This window comes from Diceros bicornis, chromosome 12 (assembly GCF_020826845.1).
Source record: "Diceros bicornis minor isolate mBicDic1 chromosome 12, mDicBic1.mat.cur, whole genome shotgun sequence".
Lineage (NCBI taxonomy): Eukaryota > Metazoa > Chordata > Mammalia > Perissodactyla > Rhinocerotidae > Diceros > Diceros bicornis.
The window spans coordinates 18,243,896-18,270,362 of record NC_080751.1 but is presented as its reverse complement, the minus strand read 5'-3'; the positions used below and the strand labels follow the sequence as shown (position 1 = coordinate 18,270,362).

Below are 26,467 nucleotides of genomic sequence, written 5' to 3'. Positions count from 1 at the left end.
GTATATATATGTGTATATCTATATACACACACATATACATATATATACACGCACATCTTCTTTATCCATTCATCCACCAATGGACACTTGAGTTGTTTCCATATCTTGGCTATTGTAAATAATGCTGCAGTGAACATAGGGGTGCCTATATCTTTTTGAACTAGAGGTTTTTTCTGAATAAATACCTGGAAGTGAAATTTCTAGATCATACGGAAGCTCTACTTTTAATTTTTTGAGGAACCTCCATACTGTTTTCTATAGTGGCTGCACCAATTTACATTCCCGCCAACAGTGCACGAGGGTTCCTTTTTCTCCACATCCTTACCAACACTTGTTATTTCTTGTCTTTTTGACAGTAACCATTCTGACAGGTGTGAGGTGGTATCTCATTGTGTTTTTCATTTGCATTTCCCTGATGATTAGTGATGTTGAGCACCTTTTCATGTTCCTGTTAGCCATCTGCATGTCTTCTTTGGAAAAATGTCTATTCAGATCATCTGCCCATTTTTTAATCGGATTGATTGTTTTTTGTTATTGGGTTGTATGAGTTCTTATATATTTTGGATATTAACCCCTTATCAGATATGTGATTTGCAAATATCTTCTTTCATTCAGGTTGCCTTTTTGTTTTGTTGATGGTTTCCTTCACTGTGCAGAAGCTTTTTAGTTTGATGTAGTCCCATTTATTTATTTTTGCATTTGTTGCCCTTCCCTTTAGAGTCAGGTCCAAAAAATTGTCACCATGTTAAGGAGCTTACTGCCTATGTTTTCTTCTAGGAATTTTATGGTTTAAGGTCTCACAGTCAAGTCTTTAATCCCTTTTGAGTTGATTTTATGTATGGTGTATGGTAGGGGTCCAGTTTCATTCTTTTGCATGTTGCTGTCCAGTTTTCCCAAGACTATTGAAGAGACTGTCCTTTCCCCATTGTGTATTCTGGCCACCTTTGTCGTAAATTAGTTGACCATGTATGTGGGAGTTTATTTCTGGGTTCTCTATTCTGTTTCATTGATCTATGTGTCTGTTTTTATGCCAATACCATACTGTTTTGATTACTACAGCTTTGTAATATAGTTTGAAATCAGAGAGCGTGATGCCTCCAGCTTTGCGCTTCTTTCATGCAACTTTCTTTTCTCACTTAAAATTATGTCATAGATATTCTCTAGGTCAACTAATACAGGTCTAGTTAATTGTTTTTTAATAGCTGCAGAATAGTCCGTAAAATGAATGTGTCACAATTTATTCAATGGTAAATTGAATAAATGACCATAAATGGTATTGATGGCCATTCAGGTTACTCCTGCTTTTCTTTTCTTTTCTTTTCTTCTACTACAAACAAGGTTGCAATAAGCATCCTGGTATGTATATCCTTGTAACTGATTCTTTTCTTTCTGTAAAATAGATTCTCAAACATGGGATTTATGAATTAAATAATCTATTTATTTATTTGTATATAGATATATCTTAATAGATAGTTGTTTTTAAAAGGTTTTAGTCATTCACACCCCTACAAACAATGTTTGAAAATCAATTCTTGTGATCTCCACCCTCTCCACCTCATGATCTCCTACATCCTAAGATGTTATTAGTCTTATTAATTTTTGCCAATGTGATAGATTAAAAATGGTATCTCTTTGTTTCAATTTGCATTCATCTAAACTACTACTGGAGCTGAGCGTTTCCTCATGGTTTTTTTTCGAGCATAGGCACTTACTTTCTCTTTTGTGAATTGCCTATTCATATACTTACTCTATATTTATATTGAGATGTTTACTTCATCTCATCAATTTGTAAAGCTTTTTGTATGTTTGTGATACACACTCCAGTCTTGTCTGTCATATTAGTGGCAAATATATTTCTCATGCATTATTTTTTTTGACTTGTAAAATTTTATCTTTTGCTATCTGAAAATGTTTGTTTTATGTAGTCAAATATGTTTATCTTTTCTTATATTGCTTCTGAATTTCCTGTCTTGTCTAAGACAGAATAAATATCATTTAGACTATTTAGAATAAGAAAGAAATGAGATGTGAAGAAGTAAGAAGGTATGAAAACGAATTTCTTCGAGGTAGTTTCGAAGAAAAAAGAAACATGGAGCAGTGGCAGAATTATAGATCTGAGTGTTGTCAAATAAACAAAGCCCGATACTAAAGTTTAAATTTTAATCAATAACATGCTATTGCAACAGGAAAAAGAGTCCAGTGTGAACTGAACTCAACTTGGATTTGTACAGAGGTGACCAGGCGTTTTAAAGGGAAAATGAAGGAATAGGGAGGTGGATAAGCAGGGGCCCAGTTGAGTCAGGGAAGTGAAAAATTACAAGCATTGAGAAGGGTGGGTAACTGGGGCTTGTCAGTTAGGCTCCTACCACGCCACACGGACTGGGAGAAAGGGGCTCTATCTCCACATGTTGGCTGGAGCAAACAGTAAATTTTTTTGGCAGCTTTGAATTTTCTCAGACAGACACTTTAAAGGGAGCTAGGGTCATCCCAAGGATGCAGCTTTGAGCTGATAGAAACTGTGTTAGTGTTTTTTTCAAGTCTTGATAGGCCAATATTGAGGCCTAGTCGAGAAGAGTATCTTAGTGTTTAGCTTTCTAGAGAGACTGCTTTTTTGAACAACACTTCTTTGAATAAATGTTTGTTATATTACCTTATTACTACCCTTCATATATGTGTAAAATTTTCCCTCCATGATTTTTAAAAAATGTTTTTGAGTTTCAGTGGCAGTATTATTTTGAAAGGGCAAAGGTGCAGAATGAGAAAGCCTTCAGCCCACTTTCCACTTTGCAAGTCTTTTACACGGTCCTTCACTGAGCGTCCTGTCGGTAAACTCTTTCCCAAGGTTTCAGTAGCAGAAATGAAAGTTTCCAAATATGACACTTCTGTCAAGGTCACTTAACATGGTCAATTCTAATCAAGCAACAAATATTTATTGAGGGCCTAGTAGGCTTAATGCACTATGGTGTTGTGGGGACACTGTAGCTTGCAAAAAGGAAAGGAAAAGGCACACACAGTTTAGCTCTTTCTTTGTAATTTCTAGATGTAGTGGAAAAGGAGACCTGATCTTCATATTTTTACGTTCTTAAGTAGAAGTGTTTATTTCTCGTATGACTTGCATCTTGTTCCATTAACACCTTTACTTCCCCTTTCTTACTCTGCTCCACTGGTCTCCTTGCTGTTCCTCTAATACCAGGCACCCTCCTTTCCTAGAAAGCTCTTTCCCCAGATATTTGCAGGGCCCACTCCCTCACTTTCTGTAAGCTTTTATTCAAATGCCATTCTGCTCAATGAGGCCTATCCTGACCATCCTATTTGAAATTGCACCCTATTCCCCATTCCTCTCATCTCACTCTATATATATCATTTCCTTATTTATTCTAATTATCATCTGTTGTTCTCCACTGGAATGTCAGCTTCATTAGAATAAATATATATATATATATATATGTTTTTAGCTGAGGAAGATTCACTCTGAGCTAACATCTGTGCCAATCTTGCTCTATTTTGTATGTGGGTTGCTGCCACAGCATGGCTGCCGACAAGTGGTGTGGGTCCATGCCCAGGAACTGAACCAGGCTGCTGAAGCAGAGTGTGCCGAACTTAACCACTAGGCCACCAGGCTGGCCCCTAGAATACATATTTTTAAAAATCTGTTTTGTTTACTGATTTTTCTCACGCACCTAGGACATTGCCTGCCACTTAGAAGGAACTCAATAAATAATTGTCCAATGAACAAATGCTTTTTGCACTAGATTTCTACTCCTTTTCTCCAAGTTAAACCTTTCTTTCTATCTAAGTTATTTTCTTTTCATCCATACTGCTTCTTCATGTTCATATACTGGTTTTTCTTTTCTTTTTTTGGGGGGGGGGTGAGGTGGGGTATTTTCATTACAGAAATGGGATCAAATAATACCCATTACTCAGCCACCAGCTTTTCTTGCCTAACAATACTACAACAATAGTTATAGATCCTACATTCTTTTTTTTATTTTTAATTTTATTTTTTCCCCCAAAGCCCCAGTAGATAGTTGTATGTCATAGCTGCACATCCTTCTAGTTGCTGTATGTGGGACGCGGCCTCAGCATGGCCGGAGAAGCGGTGCATCAGTGCGCGCCTGGGATCTGAACCCGGTGCCGCCAGCAGCGGAGCGCGCGCACTTAACCGCTAAGCCATGGAGCTGGCCCAAGATCCTACATTCTTTTTAATGCTTGCATAATGTTCCACTGTATGATATGAGTACACTACTTTTATTCACGTCTATCACTGCTTTTCCACTCCCTTCACCTTGGACCATCCCATTCCCAGTCTCCCTCATTTTTCCTTTCACCTAGCACCATTTACCCATTCATCTCCTGCCCAGCAGTTCCCGAAACATAGTGATCACTCAAATAAGTCTATGTTGCTCCACTGGTCTGTTTCTGACGGCGATTAGCTGTGTGCATTCTTTGAGAAGGAGCCACTGAAGAGACAGAAGAGGGCACTAGTGAAGAAATAAGGTGTTTCACTCGAATAGATGGGGAGGAAGGAGGAGAGCTGGGGTGAGCCTCCTCCAGTGCCTTTGGTGTCTGCCCGAAGCAGAGTGGGCCTCGGAGGGACGAGCCGGGCTTGGAGGACCGAGCTGACCAGGGCCGGGAGCTCCCAGAGGTGGGGCGGACTGTGGGCTCCAGCCGCCTGCGCGGGCGTGGGGCGGACCTGGGTGGGGCTCGGAGGGGCGAGGCCGGCCGGGGGGCGGGGCTGGACGGACGCAGCGCGCAGACGCGCAGCGGCTGGCCGCCTGTGCGGTGCTGTAGGCGGGGTGCTTTGCTGGGGCGTCATGGGGCTCACCGCTGGGGAGCTCGTCTCGTCGCTTCTGGGGCTGTGGCTGCTGCTGTGCAGCTGGGGGTGCCCCGGGAGCGCCGAGCCACGGGCCCCGCCGGATAAGATCGGTAGGCGAGAGGGGCGCGGCGCGGAAGCGGGTGCGGGAGGGCTCCCCGCGCCGGGCGGCCGCCGCGTAGTGCACAGGCTCCGCGCCGCGACGCCCGCCGGGCCGCGTGGGCCGCGCTCTTCCCGGTTCGCGCCTCGGGGCCGTTTTCGGTGCCCCAGGCACCGTGCCTTCCCGGGCGTAGAGATATGCCCACTTGAGGAATGGGCCGTGGAGGAGGGTACGGGGCGGGTGGGCGGCCTCCAAGCGTCGCTGCAGCCCCTCTCTCGGAGGCTCCTCTCGCCGCCTTGCCTTGCTGCACCTTGGGAGGCCGGTCCTCTGGTTCGTCCTGGAGCGACCGGCCGCTTCTTCTCTGCAAATGACAGGCGCACGCGGGCACCGCACGCAGAGCAGTGCAGACAAGCTGAGTCCGTCTGCTTCCCCTGATAGGCTGGAACCCCCTGCCCTCCGTCCGCTTTGCTGAGGTGGCCTGCTCTCAGAGACCCCTGACTTGCACACTTTCTCTGCCTAGGACTCCTACACAGCCGAAATAATCCACTCTTTTTCCAGTTTCAGTCGTCTTGGTTTTTTGCTCCCTGTTTATTTTGTTTTGCTTTGTTTTTTATTCCCCATACAGCTGTGTTCTTTGGGTTCATTAACCTACCTACATTAATGAGACAGAACAAATATAGGCAAAAATGGCGGCCACTGATTTAAAATGCGTGCTGGAAAGGCCCACCTCCTCTGTTCCCATGCATTGGGCACAAGAAAGGGTGTGCAGGCCTGTTGGTGCCTCGACTAAGAAATGTGAGAATCTTTGGGCATCTGGCAAGAAAAAAAAGATCTAATGTCAATTTGTAGGTTAATCTACCACTTTTGTCTGGGGCAATGTCTGTCCAGCTTCAGAGAATTCTGTCTTCACTGCAACTGGTCACTTGCCTTCCTCTCCCCAAGCTTCCCCAAATTGTTGACAAAAAAAATAGCTGGTAAGTGGGAAAGAAATTGTTCCTTTTTTCCCCCTTAGCGATCATCGGAGCTGGAATTGGTGGCACTTCAGCAGCCTATTATCTGCGGCAGAAATTTGGGAAAGATGTGAAGATTGACCTGTTTGAAAAAGGAGAGGTGGGGGGCCGTCTGGCCACCTTGACTGTGCGGGGGCAAGACTATGAGGCAGGAGGTTCTGTCATCCATCCTTTAAATCTGCACATGAAGCGTTTTGTCAAGGACCTGGGTAGGTAATTTGGTCTTAGAGCTAAGCAGATTTCTGTGTGACCATCCATGGATGTTTTTATCATATAGGGAGCTGAAACTTTTCTGCCTTGTTAATTGTCTTTTACAGAGAAGTTGGTAAAACTGTTTTCCTCACTTTCCTGCTAGCAATTGGTACTGCCTTAGGAACCACTCTCCTGCAATGGGACGCTAGTTATCTGTATCTTCAGTTATCTGGAATTACAACCATAGGGTGGAGGTGGGGGTGGTTGCTCTTCTTAGTTCTTAAACCTCTGGGTTCATGTTGAAGAATTAAAGAATGGTTTGCATTAGCAGAAACCTGGTGTGCTCATTTTGCAGCTGGGGAAATGAGGCCCAGAGGCTTAAAGTGTCTGGCCTAAAGTCACTCACACAGCTTAGGGTGCAGACATATGCCTGGAACCTGGCACATCTGACTACTTTCCTACCAGCAGAGGAGCTGGGACAGGTTGTGGGGGAGGTCTGGCAGGCCTCTGCAGGTCCTTTCTTGCAGGAATTTTTGTGTAATTTTAGCCTCCTTCCGGTTATCCGAAATATCCAGTTATGCAAAATAGGCTTTGCATAGGAATGGGGATGCCTCCTTTCCCTAAGCTGCCTTCCACATCTCCTGTGGATGCTTCCTGGGCCTCTCTTTCCTCCATAAGGGCAAATATATGCCAGGAGCAGTTTATGCTGCAAAGATTCATGACTGGCATTTCTGTTTTTAACTTGAATTCAGTTGGTACTCTGGCATTTTCCTTTGACTTTTTAGCCTTTCTAGGCTAAAAGTAGCCAGTGTAATTTTGATATATCTGCATGATCATTTGATCCATCTTTTGGAGACTCTGCTTTTGGACAGTGTAGTGAGTGTATCGTGTATCACACACTGTTCTAAAGATAGAGCTTCTTTAATGTGTCTCCTGAGAACTGAGGTAAGCCCGGAATTCACTCACTTCAGAGTGTCCCTGATAGCCTCAGATTACCTTCTTTCATTTGATCAGCATAGAAACCACTGACTTAGCTACCTTTTCTCTGTTTTTGCAGGTCTCTCTACTGTTCAGAGCTCTGGTGGCCTAATGGGGGTATATAATGGAGAAACTTTGGTGTTTGAGGAGAGCAGCTGGTTTATAATTAACATGATTAAACTAATTTGGCAATATGGATTTCAGTCCCTCCGAATGCACATGTGGGTAGAGGATATATTAGACAAGTTTATGAGGTAATTTTTTCTCTTCCATTTAACCTAAGACCTTTTAGTTAGATGATCTTTAGGAGGTATAGTTTCTTGGAACAGTTCTCTACCTAACTGCAAGGCCTGTTTGCAAGAGTTAGGCAAAATGTTTTGTATAAAACATGTGAGCTGTTTATCCACTTGGAAGTTGAAAGAGTAGTTTATTTTTGCTTCTGAAAATGTATATTGCAAATGCTTATTTAGTGTTGCCAGGCGCTGTTAAATACTCTACAAATACTAACCCCTTGAATTCTCATGACAGCTCTTTCAGGTAGGTACTGTTATTAGCTTCTTTTTACAGATGTGGAAGGTGGAGGCATAGAGGTGTTTCAAGTGTGCAAGTACACCCACCTAATAAGTGGTGGTACTGGGGTTCCTACCTAGGCTCTGGCTCCAGAGTCCTCACTCTTAATCTCTGCGCTGTGCTGGTGTTGTGTAGATAAGTGAGTTAATGTGTATAAGAGCTTATAGAAAGGATCAGAAAGCTTAAATGAGCTTTAATTGTAACATGATGTTTCAGTGGGCCAGCAGCCTGAGGTAGAGTATCAGTTCTGTGCCTCACGAATTTAAATTAAGATACTACATTCCAGCACTGTTCTGGGTAGTGAGAATACAGGTGGCATTTTTTCTTATTTATGTTTTTCTGTAGTTTCAAAATTTTCTATGTGTATGAATGTACATTGCTTTGTAATTAGGAAAAATAACATATAATAACCAGTCTGACTTTGAAAGATGCAACCTATTTTTTTTTTTAAGGCGGTTGGCATGTGCTGATTTTTATACTGGTTTACAATTTTAGATGCTGGAGAAATTCAACTTGTAAATGCTAATAATAGTTCATTGTTATGACTGTTCCAACATAATAAAGTAATTCTTAAAAAGGTAAAATTACGTGTCATATGACTGAGTATTGCCCAGGACAAATATAGGAGTTGAGTAGGATAAATACACTCTAGTTACTGTAACTTAAAATATTAGTTAGAGATTTCTTTTCTTTCTAAACGTCATTCTTGGGCTGGCCCCGTGGCTTGGCGGTTTAAGTGCGTGCGCTCCGCTGCTGGCGGCCCGGGTTCGGATTCCGGGCACACACCGACGCACCGCTTCTCCGGCCATGCTGAGGCTGCGTCCCACATACAGCAACTAGAAGGATGTGCAGCTATGACATACAACTATCTACTGGGGCTTTGGGGGAAAAAATAAATAAATAAATAAACATCATTCTTAGGTCAATTCCTTAAACACCTTTTCAGTAGGTACATTCAGTTCAGCTACAGTGCAGATTGTTTTATTTTTTATTTTTTTTTTTAAAGATTTTATTTATTTATTTTTTCCCCCCAAAGCCCCAGTAGATAGTTGTATGTCATAGTTGCACATCCTTCTAGTTGCTGTATGTGGGACGCGGCCTCAGCATGGCCGGAGAAGCGGTGCGTTGGTGCACGCCCGGGATCCGAACCCGGGCCGCCAGCAGCGGAGCGCGCGCACTTAACCGCCAAGCCACGGGGCCGGCCCCAGATTGTTTTAAAGTAGGCATTCATTCATTAATTCATTCACCAAATATTGAGTGACAGGCACTATGCTAGGTCCTGAGGGTATAGAACCTAGAACATGTCCCTGCCCTCAAAGTATATACATACTAGTAGAGACAAGCAATAAACTAATAACTAAAAAAATATATAGAATTTGTGTAGAGACAGCCAGTCACTTTTTAAAGAAGATAGGTGGCATGTTGCTGCACACTCAGCAGGAAAATCAAGTTTAGGTGGCATCAGATGCAGCTCTGCTTGTAACAGTCTTCTTATCTGTGGCTTGCTTGACATGTAGAAAGTTGCCCTTTGAGAAATTAAGAAATCACTTTTGAAGTGAATTCAAGGTATTACAGAACTGTGAAAAATACTATTTTTGATTTTAGAAGACAATTTCCAAGCTCTATGAAATTACTGCCCTCCTCAGTCTGTCTTTGATATTTGATTATAAGTATTGACCTTTATGTTTAAAGGGTCATGTATCATACATTTCTGTTTCTTTCAATAAATCAAGAACATACAAGTCTTATTTTGATAATTTTATCATGCCCTGTGCGATAGTTGGAGAGAAGGCTGGTATTGCACCAGCATGCGCCAGTTGTTAAAGTAGTGAAATACTGCTGGATGTGAAATAGCTGCCACCCTGTGTGTTCCCACTCAAGGCATCTGCCTGCTCTTTGGGACCCCGCTCCCCGCCGCCAGCAGGGAGTCTTGACTCAGTTCCAGTGCTGTCGTCAGTCTACTTTCTGTTTAATTCTGTACCAGTTGTTAAATATTTGTGGTATCACCCCATGTTGGAGTTACTCTGGAATGTCACAACCAGGATTGGGAGCTAGGAGGTTGCCAAAGAGGAATCTGCAACAGTGAATTCCCCTGCATTTCAGTAAAGCAGTGTTTCTCAACCCTGGCTGCACGTTAGAATCACTTGAAGATCTTTTTAAAATAAGAATGCTGTGTTCCACCCCTAGAGATTTTTGATCTTGTTGTTCTGGAGTAGAGGTCTGGGCATTGGTATTTTTAAAAGCACCTCAAGTGAATCTTAACTTACAGCCAGAGTTGAGAACCACTAGGTTAAAATGTGCAGTTGGAGAATATTCTTGAGTTCTTTCTTTCTTTGAATGGTATAGAAACCTAACGGTCTTGCTCAAAAAGTTTTCTCCCTTTTTTGGATACATGTGACAGATCCAGTTGGGTCCCCTTGAAAGTGGCCTGTGTGATTTTCTGCAGAAAATTTTTTGAGGGATTTGCTCATCAGCTTTGGGGAGGTATCTTGTCCTTTTTCTGCTTCCATTTCAGGGAGTGTACAGTGTGAACGAAGGCTCATATGACAGTAGTAAACCATGACACTTGAAAGAGGGTTCAAGCTTGTGGTAGGCAACGTTGCACACCCCTAGGAGTATGCATTCATTCGTCTCACTGTTTGACGTAGTTAGGTGGAAATCCTGCAGCCTGTGATATCCACACTTGCCAGGTTAATTTCCAGTTTTGAGTATTTATTTATGCAGTTCTTCTGGTTGGATGCCATTCTTACTCCAAAGTCCAATCTCTTATCTCACTCTTTCAACAAAACCTTCCCCTAATACTCTAGTCACCATTCATCTCTCTTCACACATCCCTTGGTATTAGATGGTGCATACCACACCCACCTGTGTTGTTGTATAGTATGCACAGTAACTAGAATGTAGTAGATAATTCACTCAAATGTTTGTTGAATTGAATCCTCTGGTCCACTGATGGCTTCCTGTTGGGATATCTTGGCTTGGAGGCTAGGTTAAAGCTCGTTCGTGCCTCTAGCACTTAGCATTTCTGGGGACATATTAGATCCTTAACACTTCTTGATCTGAGACTGATAGGACTCACAGTGAAAGGCTTTATAAACACCCTTTTTTTCTTTCTAGTTACTGCGAACAAATATTTTGTCATTTTTTGTTTCTTTCTCTCATTTTCCAAATCCAATTTGTCTGGAATCCTGTCAGTCTTTAAAATATATCCAGAATTCCACCACTTCTCACCACCACCACTGCTATCACTTTGATCTAAGCCACTATTATCTTTTGTCTGGATTGCTGGAATAGCCTCCTGTGGTAGGCTGAATAATGCCTCCCTCCTCCTTCAAGATGTCTGTATCCTAATCCCTGGAACCTCTGAATGTGTTACCTTACATGGTAAAAGGGACTTTGCAGATATGATCAGGTTAAGGGTCTTGAAATTGGGAGATTTTTATTTTTTTTATTTATTTATTTTTTTAATTTTTTTGTTTATTGCAGTAACATTGGTTTATAACATCGTAAAAATTTCAGGTGTACATCATTGTACTTCTATTTCTGCATAGATTACATCATGTTCACCACCAAAATACTAATTACAACCCATCACCACACACATGTACCGAATTATCCCTTTTACCCTCCTCCCTCCCCCCTTTCCCTCTGGTAACCACCAATCCAGGGAGATTTTTCTTGATTATTTAGGTGTAGCCTATATAATCCACAGGGGTCCTTATATGAGGGAGGTAGGAGGATCAAAATGAGTAGTAGGAGATGTGGTGATGGAAGCAAGAGGTTGGGGTGATGCTAGGAAGGGGCCATAAGTCAAGGAATGCAGGTGGTTTATAGAAACTGAAAAAGGCAAGAAGATGGATTCTTCCCTCAGAGCTTCCAGAAGGAACTAGCTTTGCCAACACTTTGACTTTAGCCCAGTGAGATTGACTTTGGGTTTCTAACCTGCAGAACCATAAGATAATTTGTGTTGTTTTAAGCCACTGAGTTTGTGTTAATTTGTTACAGCAGCAATGGGAAACTGATACACCTCCTAATTCATTTCCCTGCTTTTGCTCTTGTGCCACCACAGTCTATTTTCAGCATAGCAGCCAAAGTGGTCGTGTTAAAATCTAAGAGTCATCACATTACTTCCCTGCTCAGAAACTTTCAATGGCTCTCTATTTCATGCAGAGAAATGGCAAAAATCTGTACCATGGTTTGGAAGACCTGACAGGACATAGATAATCCCATCCCTTATTTTTGTGTTTCCTGTTTGTATGGGCAGAATTGTGCCCCCTTCCCCTAATTCATATGTTGAAGCCCTAACCCCCTGTACCTCAAAGTATGACTGTATTTGGAGATAGGACTTTTAATGAGGTAATTAAGTTAAAATGAGGCCATTAGGGTGGGCTGTATCCAATCTGACTGGTGTCCTTATAAGAAGAGATTAGAACACACAGAAGAGACACGAGAAGTGTGCATGCACAGAGGAAAGACCATGTGAGGACACAGTGAGAAGGTGGCCATCTGCAAGCCAAGCAGATAGGCTTCAGAAGAAACCAGACCTGCCAATGCCGTGATCTTAGATTTCTAGTGTCCAGAACTGTAAGAAATACATTTCTGTTGTTTAAGCCACCCAGTCTGTGATACTTTATTGTGGCAGTCCTAGTGAACTAATATACTGTTGATCTTCTGCCTACTTGTTCTACTCATTATTGAAAGTGGGATATTGGAATCTCCAACTATTATTGTTGAATTGTCTGGTTTTCCCTTCAATTCTGTCAGTTTTGCTTCATGTATTTTGGAGCTCAGTTGTTAGGTACATATATGTTTATAATTTTTATGTCTTCCTGATGGACTAACCCTTTTATCTTATAAAATGTCCTCCTTTGTCTCTGGTAACAATTTTTGTCTTAAAGTCTCTTTTCTCTGATATTAGTATAGCTACTCCAGGTCCCTTTTTGTTACTGTTTGCTTGGTATATCTTCTTCCATCTTTTTACTTTCAACCTATTTGTGTCTTTAAATCTAATGTGTATTTCTTGTAGACAGCATATAGTTGGATCATGTTTTTTTATCCACTTTGCCAATCTCTGCCTTATGATTGGACTGTTTAGTCCATTTATGTTTAATATAATTGTTAAAGTAGGATTTATGTCTGCTATTTTGCTATTTGCTTTCTATATGTCTTATGTTGTTTTTGTTTCTCTGTTCCTCCCTTATTGCCTTCTGTTGTGTTATTCATTCATCTGTTGGTGGACATTAGGTTGCTTCCACCTCTTGGCTATTGTGCATACTGCTGCAGTAAATGTGGGTGTTCAAATATCTCTTTGATCCCACTTTCAATTCTTTTGGATATATACCCAGAAGTGGGATTGCTGGATCATATGGTAATTCTACTTTTAATTTTTTGAGGAACCTCTGTACTGTTTTCTGTAGCAGCTGTACCATTTTATGTTCCCACCAACAATGCACAAGGGTTCCAATTTTTCCACACTCTTGTCAACACTTGTTATTTTCTGTTTTCTTTAGATAATGGGCATCCTAACAGGTGTGAGATGATAATCTCTTTGTGATTTTGATTTGTGTTTCCCTAATGATTAGTGATGTTGCGCATCTTTTCACGTACTTCTTGGCCATTTGTATATCTTCTTTGGAGTAATGTCTATTCAAGTTCTTTGCCCATTTTTTAATTGAATTTTTTGTTGTTGAGTTGTAGGAGTTCTTTATATATTCTGGATATTAAACGCTTATCAGATATATGGTTTGCAAATATTTTATCCTATTCTGTAGGTTGCCTTTTCATGCTGTTGATTATCTCTTTTGCTGCACGGAAGTTGTTGTTTGATATAGTTCCATTTATCTATTTTTGCTTTTGTTGCCTATGCTTTTCGTGTCATATCCAGGTAATCATTGCCAAATCCAATGCCATGAAGCTTTTCCTCTATGTTTTGTTCTAGGAGTTTTATAGTTTCAGGTCTTATATTTATGTCTTTGATTCATTTTGAGTTAATTCTTATATATCATGTGAGGTAAAGGTCCAGTTTCATTCTTTTGCAGGTGGATATCCAGTTTCTCAGCACCATTTGTTGAAGAGACTATCCTTGACCCATTGTATAGCCTTGGCACCTTTGTTGAAGATCATTTGACCATATATGTGAGAGTTTATTTCTGCGTTCTCTATTTTGCTCCTTTGATCTATCTGTCTGTCTTTATGCTGGTACCATACTGTTTTGATTACTGTAGCTTTGTAATATACTTTGAAGTCAGGAAGTGTGAGGCCTCTAGCCTTGTTTTTCTTTCTCCAGATTGTTTTGGTTATTTGGAGTCTTTTGAGATTCCATATAAATTTTAGGATTTTTTTTCTATTTCTGCAAAAAATACTATTGGAATTTTGATAGGGATTGCATTGAATCTGTAGATCACTTTAGGTATTAAGAACATCTTGGGCCGGCCCCGTGGCTTAGCGGTTAAGTGCGCGTGCTCCGCTGCCGGCGGCCTGGGTTTGGATCTTGGGTGCGCACCGACGCACCGCTCCTCTGGCCATGCTGAGGCCGTGTCCCACATACAGCAACTAGAAGGATGTGCAGCTATGACAGACAACTATCTACTGGGACTTTGGGGGAAAAATAAATAAATAAAATCTTTAAAAAAAAAAAAGAACATCTTACCAGGTTTTCCAGTTCATGAACAGAGGATGCCTTTAATTTCTTTCAGCAGTGTTTTGTAGTTTTCAGTGTATGTGTCTTTTTGTCTCCTTCGTTAAATTTACTCCTAAATGTTTTATTCTTTTTGATGCTATTGTAATGAGATTGTCTTCTTAATTTCCTTTTCGTATTGTTCATTGTTAGCATATTGTGCCTTTTTAAAAAAGATTGAGATATAACTGACATATAACATTGTGTAAGTTTAAGGTGTACAGCATATTGATTTGATACATTTATATATTGCAATATGATTACCACTGAAGCTAGTTAACACCTCTGCTGTGTCACATAATTATCATTTCCTTTATATGATGAGAACATTTAAGATCTAGTCTTGGCAACTTTGGAGTATATAATACAGTATTGTTGGCTATAATCACTGAGCTGTGCATTGGATCTCCAGCATTCAGTCATCTTCTAGTTGCTGTCCTTTTTTGTTTTAAAGAGATATTTTCTAGTGTACTATTTTAATTCTCTTGTTGTTTCTTTTAGTATATATTTTCTTAGTAGTTTCCCTGGGGATTATAATTAGTACCTTTTTTTTTTTTTAATTTTTAAAAAAATTTTTCCCCCAAAGCCCCAGTAGATAGTTGTATGTCATGGTTGCACATCCTTCTAGTTGCTGTATGTGGGATGCGGCCTTAGCATGGCCAGAGAAGCGGTTCCTTGGTGCATGCCCGGGATCCGAACCTGGGCCGCCAGCAGCAGAGCGTGCGCACTTAACCACTAAGCCACGGGGCTGGCCCCTATAATTAGTATCTTAACTTAAAATAATAATTGCTTAAAACAATGTGAATTACTTTAAGCAAATACCAACTTAATTTGAGTACTATACAAAAACTTTGCTCCAGTATAGCTTCATTACCACACCATCCTTTGTGTGATTGTCATACAAATTATGTCTTTATACGTTATAAGCTTGTTAGTTTTATAATTATTGCTTTATGTGGTTGTCTTTTAAGTTAGGAGAAAAGAGTTATAAATGTTTATACCTTTAAGAGTCTTTTGTATTTACCTATGTAATTACCTTTACTAGTACTCTTTATGTCTTCATGTGGATTTGAGCTTCTGTCTAGTGTTATCTAGCCTGAAGGGCTCTCTTTAGTGTTTCTTGTAGGGCGGGTTTGCTAGTGTTGAATTATCTGTTTTTTGTTTACTTGGGATTATCTTAATTTCTCTAAAACTAAAAAATAGTTTTGCTGGATATAGGACTCTTGGTTGTTAGTCTTTTCTTTCAGCATTTTGAATATGTCATGCTGCTACCCTCTGGCCTTCATGGTTTCTGATGAGAAGTCAGATCCCTCTTGTTGGATGAGTCTCTTTTCTCTTGCTGCTTTCAAGATTCTCTCTTTGTCTTTCTACAGTTTGGCTAGTATGTGTTTAGGTATGGATCTCTTTGAGTTTATCCTGCTTGGGTTTGTTGAGCTTCCTCGATGTGCAGGTTAATGTTTTCCATCAAATTTGGGAAGTTTTTGGCTATTATTTCTTCAAATTTTTTTTGTCCCTTTCTTTTTCTCCATTCCTTCTAGGATCCCCATTTTGTGTGTGTTGGTATGCTTTATGTTGTCCCACAGGTCTCTGATGCTCTGCTCATTTTCTTAACTTTTTTCTTTCTGTTCCTCAGACTGTATAATCTCAATTGATCTTATCTTTAAGTTCACTGATGCTTCTGTTATTTGAAATCTGCTGTTGAGCCTCTCTAGGGAATTTTTTATTTCAGATGTTGTACTTTCCAACTCCAGAATTTTTTATCTTTATTTTATTTTTATTTTTATTTTTTTATTGATGTCTTGATAGTTTATAACATTGTGAAATTTTGGTTGTACATTATTGTTTGTCAGTCACCATATAAATGCCTCCCTTCACCCCTTGTGCCCTTCACCCCCCAATCCTCTTGCCCATGGTAACCACCATACAGTTCTCTCTGTCCGTGTGTTGGTTTATATTCCACCTATGAGTGAAATCATGTGGTGTTTGTCTTTCTCTTTCTGGCTTATTTCACTTAACATAATACCCTCCAGATCTATCCATGTTGTTGCTAATGGGACGATTTTGTCTTTTTTTTTTTTATGGCTGAGTAGTATTCCATTGTATATATATACCACATCTTCTTGATCCAGTCATCCGTTGAGGGACACTTGGGTTGCTTCCACTTCTTGGCTCTAGTGAATAATGCTGCAATGAACTTAGGGATGCAAAAGCTTCTTTGGATTGTTGATTTCAGGTTCGTTGGATAGATTCCCAGTAGTGGGATAGCTGGATCATAGGGTATTTCTATTTTTAGTTTTTTGAGAAATCTCTGTACTGTTTTCTGTAGAGGCTGCACCAGTTTGCATTCCCACCAGCAGTGAATGAGGGATCCCATTTCTCCACAACCTCTCCAACATTTGTTGTTTTTTGTCTTGGTGAATATAGCCATTCTAATGGGTATAAGGTGATATCTTAGTGTAGTTTTGATTTGCATTTCCCTGATGATTAGTGATGTTGAACATCTTTTCATGTGCCTATTGGCCATCTGTATATCTTCTTTGGAGAAGTGTCTGTTCATTTCCTCTGCCCATTTTTTGATCGGGTTGTTTGTTTTTTTCTCGGTCAGTTGTGTGAGTTCTTTATATATTGTGGAGATTAACCCCTTGTTAGATATATGATTTGTAAATATTTTCTCCCAGCCGGTGGGTTGCCTATTCATTTTGATACTGGTTTCATTTGCCTTGTAGCTCTTTAATCTGATGAAGTCCCACTTGTTTATTTTTTCTTTAGTTTCCCTTGTCCGAGTAGACATGGTATCTGAAAAGATTCCCTTTTGACCAATGTCAAATAGTGTATTGCCTATATTTTCTTCTTGGAGTTTTATAGTTTCAGGTCTCACCTTCAGGTCTTTGATCCATTTTGAGTTAATTTTTGTGGATGGTGAAAGCAGATGGTCTACTTTCATTCTGTTGCAAGTGGCTGTCCAGTTTTTCCAGCACCATTTATTGAAGAGACTTTCCTTTGTCCATTGTATGTTCTTAGCTGCTTTGTCGAAGATTAGCTGTCTGTATATGAGTGGCTTTATTTCTGGGCTTTCAATTCTGTTCCATTAATTTGTGTGTCTCCTTTTGTACCAGTACCATGCTGTTTTGATTACTATTGCTTTGTAGTATGTTTTGAAGTCAGGGATTGGGATGCCTCCAGCTTTGTTCTTTTTTCTCAGGATTGCTTTAGCTATTCAGGGTCTTTTGTTGCCCTATATGAATTTTAGTATTCTTTGTTCTATTTCTGTGAAAAATATCATTGGGATTCTGATCTTTGTTGATATTCTACATTTGGTGAGACATTGTTCTCATACTTGCTTTAGGTCTTTAGACAGGGCTTCCTTTAGTTCTTTTAACATTAATAATAGCTGATTTAAAGTCTTTGTCTAGCAAGTCCAATGTCTGTGTTTCCTCAGAGACAGTTTCTATTGTCTCCTTTTTTCCTTTTTCCCCCTGTGTATGGGCTATACTTTCTTGTTTCTCTGAGTATCTCATAATTTTTGTTGAAAACTGGACATTTAAAATAATATTATATGGCAAATTGGGAAATCAGATTTCTCCCAACCCCAAGATTTGTTATTGTTGCTGTTTGTTTAGTAACTTTCTGGGACTAATCCTGTAAAATCTGTATTTGTCATGTATGGCCACTGAAGTGTATGTGTTGGGGTATGTTTTCAGTGCTCTGGCAGGTGGTTTACTACTTTAGCCTTCCTGCTTGCTCAGAGCCTCAGGGTTGGCCAAAGGTGACAGATTAGGGCCTTCTCAGGTCTTTCCTGGGCATGTGACAGCCTTGTACGTGGGCCTTGCCTTCTAGGTCCCCAGGATGTGTTGGTGTTTTTCATTCTCCAATATTTCTTTTTTTTTTTTTTTTTAATTTTTTGTTTATTGCAGTAACAGTGGTTTATAACATTGTAAAAATTTCAGATGTATCCCAATATTTCTTTTTAAAGTCGTTTGGTCAGCCTCTCGTGAGCCCCAGTTGGTATCTCACCCTCAGGTAGCTGTGATGTTCAATTGCCACTGATGTTTTTGACAGATGCCCTCAGATGGGCTGTTTATGTATAGAGTGAGCTCTGAATCAGGTCAAATAAAGACAAGCTTGATGGTGGAGCTTTTCAGTGAGCTGCCAGATAGGTCAAATAGTGGCATTTCTCTGGGGATGGGGATTTTGGGGAGCTCCAAAGCTGTCTTATTCCCTGCTGTGGCTGCCAGCTTGCTAGTTTCACAGATATTGTAGTTACAAGGCTGCTGATTTTCAAGGCTACCTTGGAGCTGGCAAGAGGGGAATGGAATAGGGTAAGTTGAAATGCCAGAGAGTTCACTGTTCTTACCGAGATTCAGTGATTTTTCTTGAATAAATACTCCTGGGATTTTGGGAAGTCTTTGGTTTATTTCTAGAATTCTGAAAACATTGATGTTGACAACTTTTGCCGGTGTTCTCACTGCTTTTATGTAGGAGCAGATTTTCTGAGGTCCTTACTCCACCATTCTGGAGGTGCTTCATCCTTCTTCTCCTACCCTTCCTTACTTTTTTCTGATGGTCCCTCCTCCTGCTCTCCTGGATCTCTCCGCTTCAGCTGTATTGGCCTCTCTGTTCCTTGAACACTGCAGGCATGCTTCTGTCATAAGGCCTTTGCACTGCTCTTGCCTCTACCTGAAATATTTCCCCCCCAGATAACTGCATGGCTTGCCTCCTCACCTCCTTCAGGTCTCAGTGTGGCTTTCATTGACCACTCTACTTATTTATTTATTTTTTGCTGAGGAATATTTTCCCTTGAGCTAGCATCCATGTGGGCTGCCAGCACAGCATGGCTGCTAACAGAGTGGTGTAGGTCCGTGCCTGGGAACTGAACCTGGGCCGCTGAAGCGGAGCCCACTGAACTTAACCAGTAGGCCACCAGGGCTGGCCCCCACTCTACTTATTTTTTTGGACCATCTTATTTAGAGTATAATGCTGCCAACTCCAAGCATTCCCAGTCTTCCTTTTTGATTTATTTTTCTCCTTAATGCTTATCCTCCTCTAACCTGCTATACAATTTACTCGCATTGATTTATTTTTTTATTACCTGTTTCCCCAACTAGAACACAAGCTCCATTAGGGCAGGGATTTTTTTTCTCTTTTGTGTTGACCTTTGCATCCTTATCACCTGGAACAGTGCCTGGCTCAAAGTTGATGCTCCATAAATATTTGTTGAATAAATAAATAGATAAAAGTTAAGGGTTAAACAAATGTAGTTTAAAAAGGAAAAAGGCTGTATAAGCAATCTGATTAGCAGAAACTGCTAGTTACTCACACGTCTAACTTTGTAGTAGATATATATTCTAATGCACCTAGTGTTGTGAAACAGCGTGCTCAGTGTTTATGTGGTGTATGTTGTCTCAAGTACCCCTCTAGGAGGCCTTTACTTAGGAGGCTTGCTTGAATGGGGTTGGGGCTCAGGGTGAGAGGAAGTGAGGAATAATTTTTTTATAACATCATATATAAGTTATTTAATTGGCTACTATTTTGTCATGCTGACCATTAGCCAAAGATTACTCTTCATTTTATGAGGTATTCAGTATATTATTTTTCTAAAAAACTCACTCTTTTCATCCTACTTTTTCCAACTTTTGGAAACCAAAGGATATGGTTGCAGAAATTATTTTAGTTTCCAAGTTTTGGCACTGATATCAAAGTTTTCCCACAAAAAGTTATGCAACATTTTGTACACTATGCTGTTTTGTTGTTGTTAGTGCTGTTGAGTCGCTTCTGGCTCCTAGCAACTCTGTGTACAGCAGAGCGGAACCCTGCCTGGTCTTTTTGCACCATCCTCTCACCTTCCGGCACTATATCAGGCAATGCTCCACTGCTATTCATAGGGTTCTTCTCATGGCCAGTTTTTTTGGAAGTGGGTGGCTGTGTCCTTCTTCCTAGTCTGTCTCAAGTCTGGAAGCTCTGCTGAAACCCATCCACTGTGGGTGACCCTGCAGGTATTTGAAATACCAGTGGCATAGCTTTCAGCTTCACATCAATATGCGGCTGTCACAGTATGACAACTGACAGATGGGTGGTGTGGTTCTCTGACCCAGAAATGAATCTGGGCCGTGGCGGTGTGAGCACCGAATCTGAATCACTGGACCACCGATACTATACTGTTAGACAGTAAGGTAACATTGAAATGGATATGATATTGTTCCCTGCTCTCTAAAAATTTACAGCTTATTTTGAGAGAAGAAAGTTGATGTAAAAACTCTCCTCCCATGATTGCTGATCAAGATTTTTCTTTAGCACTTTTATTTCTTCTTTTGTTTCATTTACTTATCTGTGCATGTGCCTTCTTATTACCTGTCCCTAACTGTATGTCCTTGAGGGAAAGGAACTATGTCTTTCTCATTTTTGTCACTTGCAACCTGAAAAATTATGTATTGAATTACTGCATTACTGATTTATGTGGATGTTCTTTTAAGTCCATAAAGTGCAGAGAAATTTCAGGTGATATTTTCTAAAAATTAAATAATACAAAGTACTATGTAAGTGCTGAATGAGTGGCATGGGTGCTAAGTTTTATGGGACTTTTGGAGATGACATCACTGTGGAATGGGAATTTGGGCAAGCCTTTGCAGAGGGGGTGGAATTCAGGCTCTGAAGGAAGTGGAGCTGTTCTGTGGTTAGGAATGGGACGTGTATTCCAGTTGGAGGGAAGAGCTGGTGCAGTGTTGGGGAGCATTATGCAGAGCATGTTTAGAGACCAGTGAACGGGTTGGGTGTGCTCAAGGGAGGGTCTGAATGTGTGCGTGTGGTTGAGGGCAGAGGGGGTAAGTTGTGCTTGAGCCTTCTACTTGTCATGTGACTTTTAGACAAGTTCTTTTACTTTTCGTTTGTTTCTTTATCCTCAGTTAGAGCAAAGGAGTTAGACTTGATGAGTTTGGCTCTAAAATCTATGTCTCTCTCTTTTTTTTTTTAATGTCAGGACTTTATTTAGTAAGCAGCAGTAAGCAAGATGTTTTTTGAATAAGTGGATGGATGAAAAATAAAAGAGGTATTTTAGGGCTTCTAGGAGATTCATAAATGTTTCAAAGAGAAGAAACTAGAAGCAGGTAGATCAGTTATTCATTTTAGTAGTTTGAATATAAATCCTGACTTAAGATCAGGGAAATGAGAATGAAGTAACAACAGAGATGTCAGAAAGATCGGTAAGGTTTCCTTCTTGTGTGGGAGAAGCAGAAAGAAGTGAAAATGTTTCACTTGGAAACTAAATGAACTGAAGATGACATGCAGGATGTTAGGAGTGACTCGTTATTTTTGGTTGGGACTGGGGGAGGCTAGAGAGGATCAAGCCTGGTGGAAAGATAAAGTTTAATTTTAGACATGTTTAACTGCTGCTGGAAGATAAAAATATGAATGAAAACAAGACATACCCACTTCTTTAAAGGTGCTCCCAGTGACCATATTAATGCACAAGGGTGTATACAAAGGACAGTGGACTTCCAGGGGAGGTGGAGGGAGAGGGAAAGCCAAGAGCTTCTAGGATACCAGGGGAAGGTGGTGACTGAGGTGTCTCACATGATAGGTAGGAACTCATCAGAAAGTAACATAAAAGTCAGTTTGAGTCTTATGATGCTATTTCCCTTCTTTATGCATCCCCTTCCTCCTATCTTGTTTGGTGTTTAATGGCCATTTCTCTTCTTTTCTAAAGGATCTACCGCTACCAATCTCATGACTATGCCTTCAGTAGTGTTGAAAAGTTACTACATTCTCTAGGAGGGGACGACTTCCTTGGACTGCTTAACCAAACACTTCTTGAAACCCTGCAGAAAGCAGGCTTCTCTGAGAAATTCCTCAATGAAATGATTGCTCCCATCATGAGAGTCAATTATGGCCAAAGCATGAGCATCAATGGCTTTGTGGGTAAGCCAAGGCTGGGAACAGTTATGGACATTAGTTCACAGACAGGCTTACCTGATGCGACAGTGGCCTCTGACTTAAGGCCACAGAGACGACTACCTTTCTCTGTGAAACCTCAGACAGTTGATAAAATTGTGTGTGTGTAGATGTGCATTTTTATGGGGAGAGGGTCCTTAGCTTTCATTAGTTGAATGGTTCTCAACTGGGGGAGACTGTGCCCCCAACGGCCATTTGGCAATATCCAGAGACACTTGGAGCAGAACTCACCTAAATGGGGAGAGTGGGTAGAGGGCCTCTTACAGAGTTAGAATAAAACGCATTTTTTCCTACTGCCGACAGGGGCAGTGTCAATGTCCGGTGCTGATTCTGGCCTTTGGGCAGTAGAAGGTGGCAATAAACTTGTTTGCTCACGGCTCCTTCAGGCTTCCAAAAGCAGCCTTATACGTGGCTCAGTAATGTACATAGAGGAGAAAACAAGGGCCAAGCAGACAGGTGAGTTTGAACTTCTATTGTATTGTTCCTAATTTCCCCTGTAGAAGATAATTGCTCAGGCAGAGAAACCTCTCTTCTGCCATCTCTCACTCAGTTCCAAATAATGGAATTTTAAATTCTATATGTTGTGCCATGTAGAAATAGTCCCTGTGCTCAAATACAGTGGCATGACTCTTTGAATTTGAAAAATAATCTCATCCTCCAAAGTAAAAATTCCATATTTTGTACTTACTCACAAAGTATTATTTCCTTTCCACGTAGGAAATTGGCCTCAATTTGGGACAGTTATCTTAGAGGATAAAACTTCTTTAATTCCTTAGAATTATAAACTATTAAGAAAGTATAGAATTATTTTTAGAAGGTATAAAATATAGTATGTTAGAAACACTAAAGAAATGTATGCTTTCTTATTTCCTCTAGGAAATCCCACAAAGATGTATGAAGTGGTCTACCAAACTGGATCTGAAACCCGTTCAGACTTCTATGACATCGTCTTGGTGGCCACTCCATTGAATCGAAAAATGTCCAATATAACTTTTCTCAACTTTGATCCTCCAATTGAGGAATTCCATCAATACTACCAACATATAGTGACAACTTTAATTAAGGGGCAATTGAATTCAACTATTTTTAGCTCTAGAGACTTAGATAAGTTTGATCTCGGTATGATCTTAACCACTGATAATTCAGATTTGTTCATTAACAGCATTGGGATTGTGTCCTCTGTAAGCGAAAATAATCCTCAACCATCAACAGATGGGACATATGTTTGGAAGATCTTTTCCCAAGAAATTCTTACTAAAGAACAAATTTTAAAGCTCTTTTTGTCCTATGATTATGCTGTGAAGCAGCCGTGGCTTGCATATCCTCATTATAAGCCTCCAGAGAAATGCCCCTCCATCATACTCCACGATCGACTTTATTACCTCAATGGCATGGAGTTTGCAGCAAGTGCCATGGAGATGAGTGCCATTGCAGCTCACAATGCGGCTCTCCTTGCCTATCACCGCTGGAACGAGCACGTGGACATGATTGACCAAGAGGACTTATATGAGAAGCTTAAAACTGAACTATGAAATAAGTCACTTTTTCCCCCTCTTGGTTCCAAATGGAATATCACTGGCAAAAAGGAACACAATCTGAGATGATTTTGAATCAGATATTTTGCCATTATCATGGTTTAATGAAAGTAATACCAGTGAATCAAGAGAAAATACAAAGTTCTAATTAAGTGTGAAGGTGTAATGCATTTATGCCATCTCCAAAATTTCTTAACTCTTTTAGTATCCATCATCAACAGTGTTTCCCAAACTTCCCTGATCTTAAGAGTCATCTGGAATTTGTTAAAACATATAGATTCTCTTCCTTCTCTGGTGAATCATTAAGTCTTGGAGGGGGGGGACCCTGGATTTTGAACAAAACCTTAGAGCATTTTAAGCTGAGCACTTGAGGAAGAATTTAAAGACATACCTTTTAGTTGGGGACTAGTTCATTTGCACTTCACTCCTGGAGGTGATCTTCAGTCAGATAGTTAAAACTACTATGGGAGCTGGTATCTTATGCCTGGCTTCAGTAATTTATACCTTTTCAAAGTAAATGTGCCCATGCCTGAAGCCTTGACTCTCAGAATGTTCTTTTGATTGTTTCTGTCTCAATTTTATTAGGGGTGAAATTTTGAAGTTTTAGTAGTATAACCTTAAGATGTCAATAAAAAACTTCCTTCAAGTAGAATGAAAAGCAAATATAGGCTATTGATTTAAAGAATTGGTATTCTATCATCAAATCCTCACCTATGGAGCTTTAAAAAGTACTGATAGATCCCTATAATCAAAGATTCTGATGTAATGGATGGAGGACAGGACCTCAGCACTGTAGATTTTTAAAGTTTCTAATGTGCAACCTGGGTTGAGAATCGCTGATGTGGGGGTTTAAGATGTCTCCAAAGGGTTTTTAGTGCCTTAAGAGTCTGAAGAAACCCAATCCATTATTAAAGCAGACCCATTTTGCGAAGAATGACTTCTCTCAATGTGAACTCTAGTAGTAATGTTGATAGTAAGAAGCAGTGACAGTCTAATAGCAGAGGCAACTTAGCTTACTCCAGAGCAGTTGACACTAGGGTAGGATTTTGAGAATGACACTATGCTTGATCAAATCCAGCATATGGTCAAACTGTTGAATGCTTCTAAACCTACTGTAGCATTTCGGGTGAGAAATTGGTTGCTGAAATCTTCCTTTAAGGTCATAGTTCTCAAACTTGGCTGCATGTTGGAATCACCTATAGGACTTTAAAGGTTCCTGAATGATTCTAATATGCAGCAAAGTTGGAGAACCAGTTTCTCCAAAAAAGAAACTCGCCAAGTTTCTCTTCTGTACAGTGGATGTAGAACTGGTTCTCCATCCATCTAAAACTGGTTAGTTTTAGAACTGGAGAACCAGTTCTACATCCACTTTACAAAGACCATGAATGACTGTCCTGATAGTCACTGGTAGGGCAGAACAAGTAAAAGCTTGTGAATTCTAAAAGTAACCGCAACCAAGTTAATATGTCCTGTAAAAAAAAAAGTCCTTTACCAAATTATGGCAGTAGCTACTTTAGCAAAATGGTATGAGAACACAGTCATAGTTAAAATGATTTCTTCTCTACTACAATTGTGGATATCAATATGCTGATAAAACTGCCAAGATCTATTTGATGTAAAGGCAGGGATGTAATTTAGTTTGTCAAAGGGCCAGCTTTTTTCTAATTTTATTCTTAAGTATGTTAAGAGGCATTCAAGTCATTTTTCTTTTTGTGGTTTTAAGGAAGGTAGTACAGAGAATGTCATACTGTGTTATGTATATGTTAAAGATTGGTAAATACTAATGCAATAGTGTATTTTCTATCACTTGTAGACTTGTTTTGCAAGGGGATATATATTTTACTTATAAGAATACCAATTTAAAATGTTGCTGTTATATCAAATCTATGCTGATTATGTTTTCCAACAGGATATCTGCAATTGCTTCCTCAAAGAGCAGAACAGGTCATCAATATATCAAGTGTATTAGATAGTTTGCAATGACAGTATTAAGGAATAATTTTTTATTGGAAGAAAAATACTATCAGAGCCTGTTACCTGGTTCAGAGCACTCTACTCATCTTTTTACAGATTTTTACCGGTAAAAATTATGCAGGGGCTAACTGAAAGCCAGCTCTATTCCAGTTGTTCTCCAACTCGAGTATGAAATGCAATCGCGAGGGCTTGTTAAAACATTGCTGGGCCTCACCCTCAGAATTTCTTTCAATAGGTTTGGAGTGGTATACAAAAATTTGCACTTCTTTTAAGTTCCTAGGTGATGCTGCTCCTGGTCTAGGGCCCACAATTGGGGAAACAGTTTTATAATTCAGCTCTATGTGGTTACACAAAATGCAAGCCTGTTAACATCAGCGAAGATTTAAAGAGAGCTGCTGAAGAAGGGAAGAATAAAAATGTATAGGAAGTCACATCAACTCTCCTTATTGTGATTAAGTTGGTTTGATCCCTCTAGCTGTTCTTTTGCCATAAACCTTTTCTATAAATAGGAAATACCATTTCAGAGATACATATAAGCCATCCATTGTGTTCTGTGTTTTATAAGTACCTTACATACTCACGTGTAGTATACCCCATTCTCTAGTTGTATTAAAGTGATTGAAGATTTGTAGGCTTTTTACCAGATCACAAAAAGAATAGGCCTAAGCATTTGCT

General features: G+C 40.0%; 1 protein-coding gene across 1 annotated transcript; it reads left to right on the top strand.

Annotated features, from left to right (window-relative positions):
* Nucleotides 1-4,776: 4,776 nt before the first annotated feature.
* On the top strand, nt 4,777-24,352 carry PCYOX1 (prenylcysteine oxidase 1). The gene is made up of 6 exons (XM_058551006.1): nt 4,777-4,926; nt 5,926-6,132; nt 7,173-7,347; nt 22,039-22,250; nt 22,587-22,739; nt 23,160-24,352. The coding sequence occupies exons 1-6, from the start codon at nt 4,815-4,817 to the stop codon at nt 23,813-23,815; spliced, it is 1,515 nt and encodes a 504-aa protein (XP_058406989.1). The 5' UTR covers nt 4,777-4,814; the 3' UTR covers nt 23,816-24,352.
* The last annotated feature ends 2,115 nt before the right edge of the window (nt 24,353-26,467 follow it).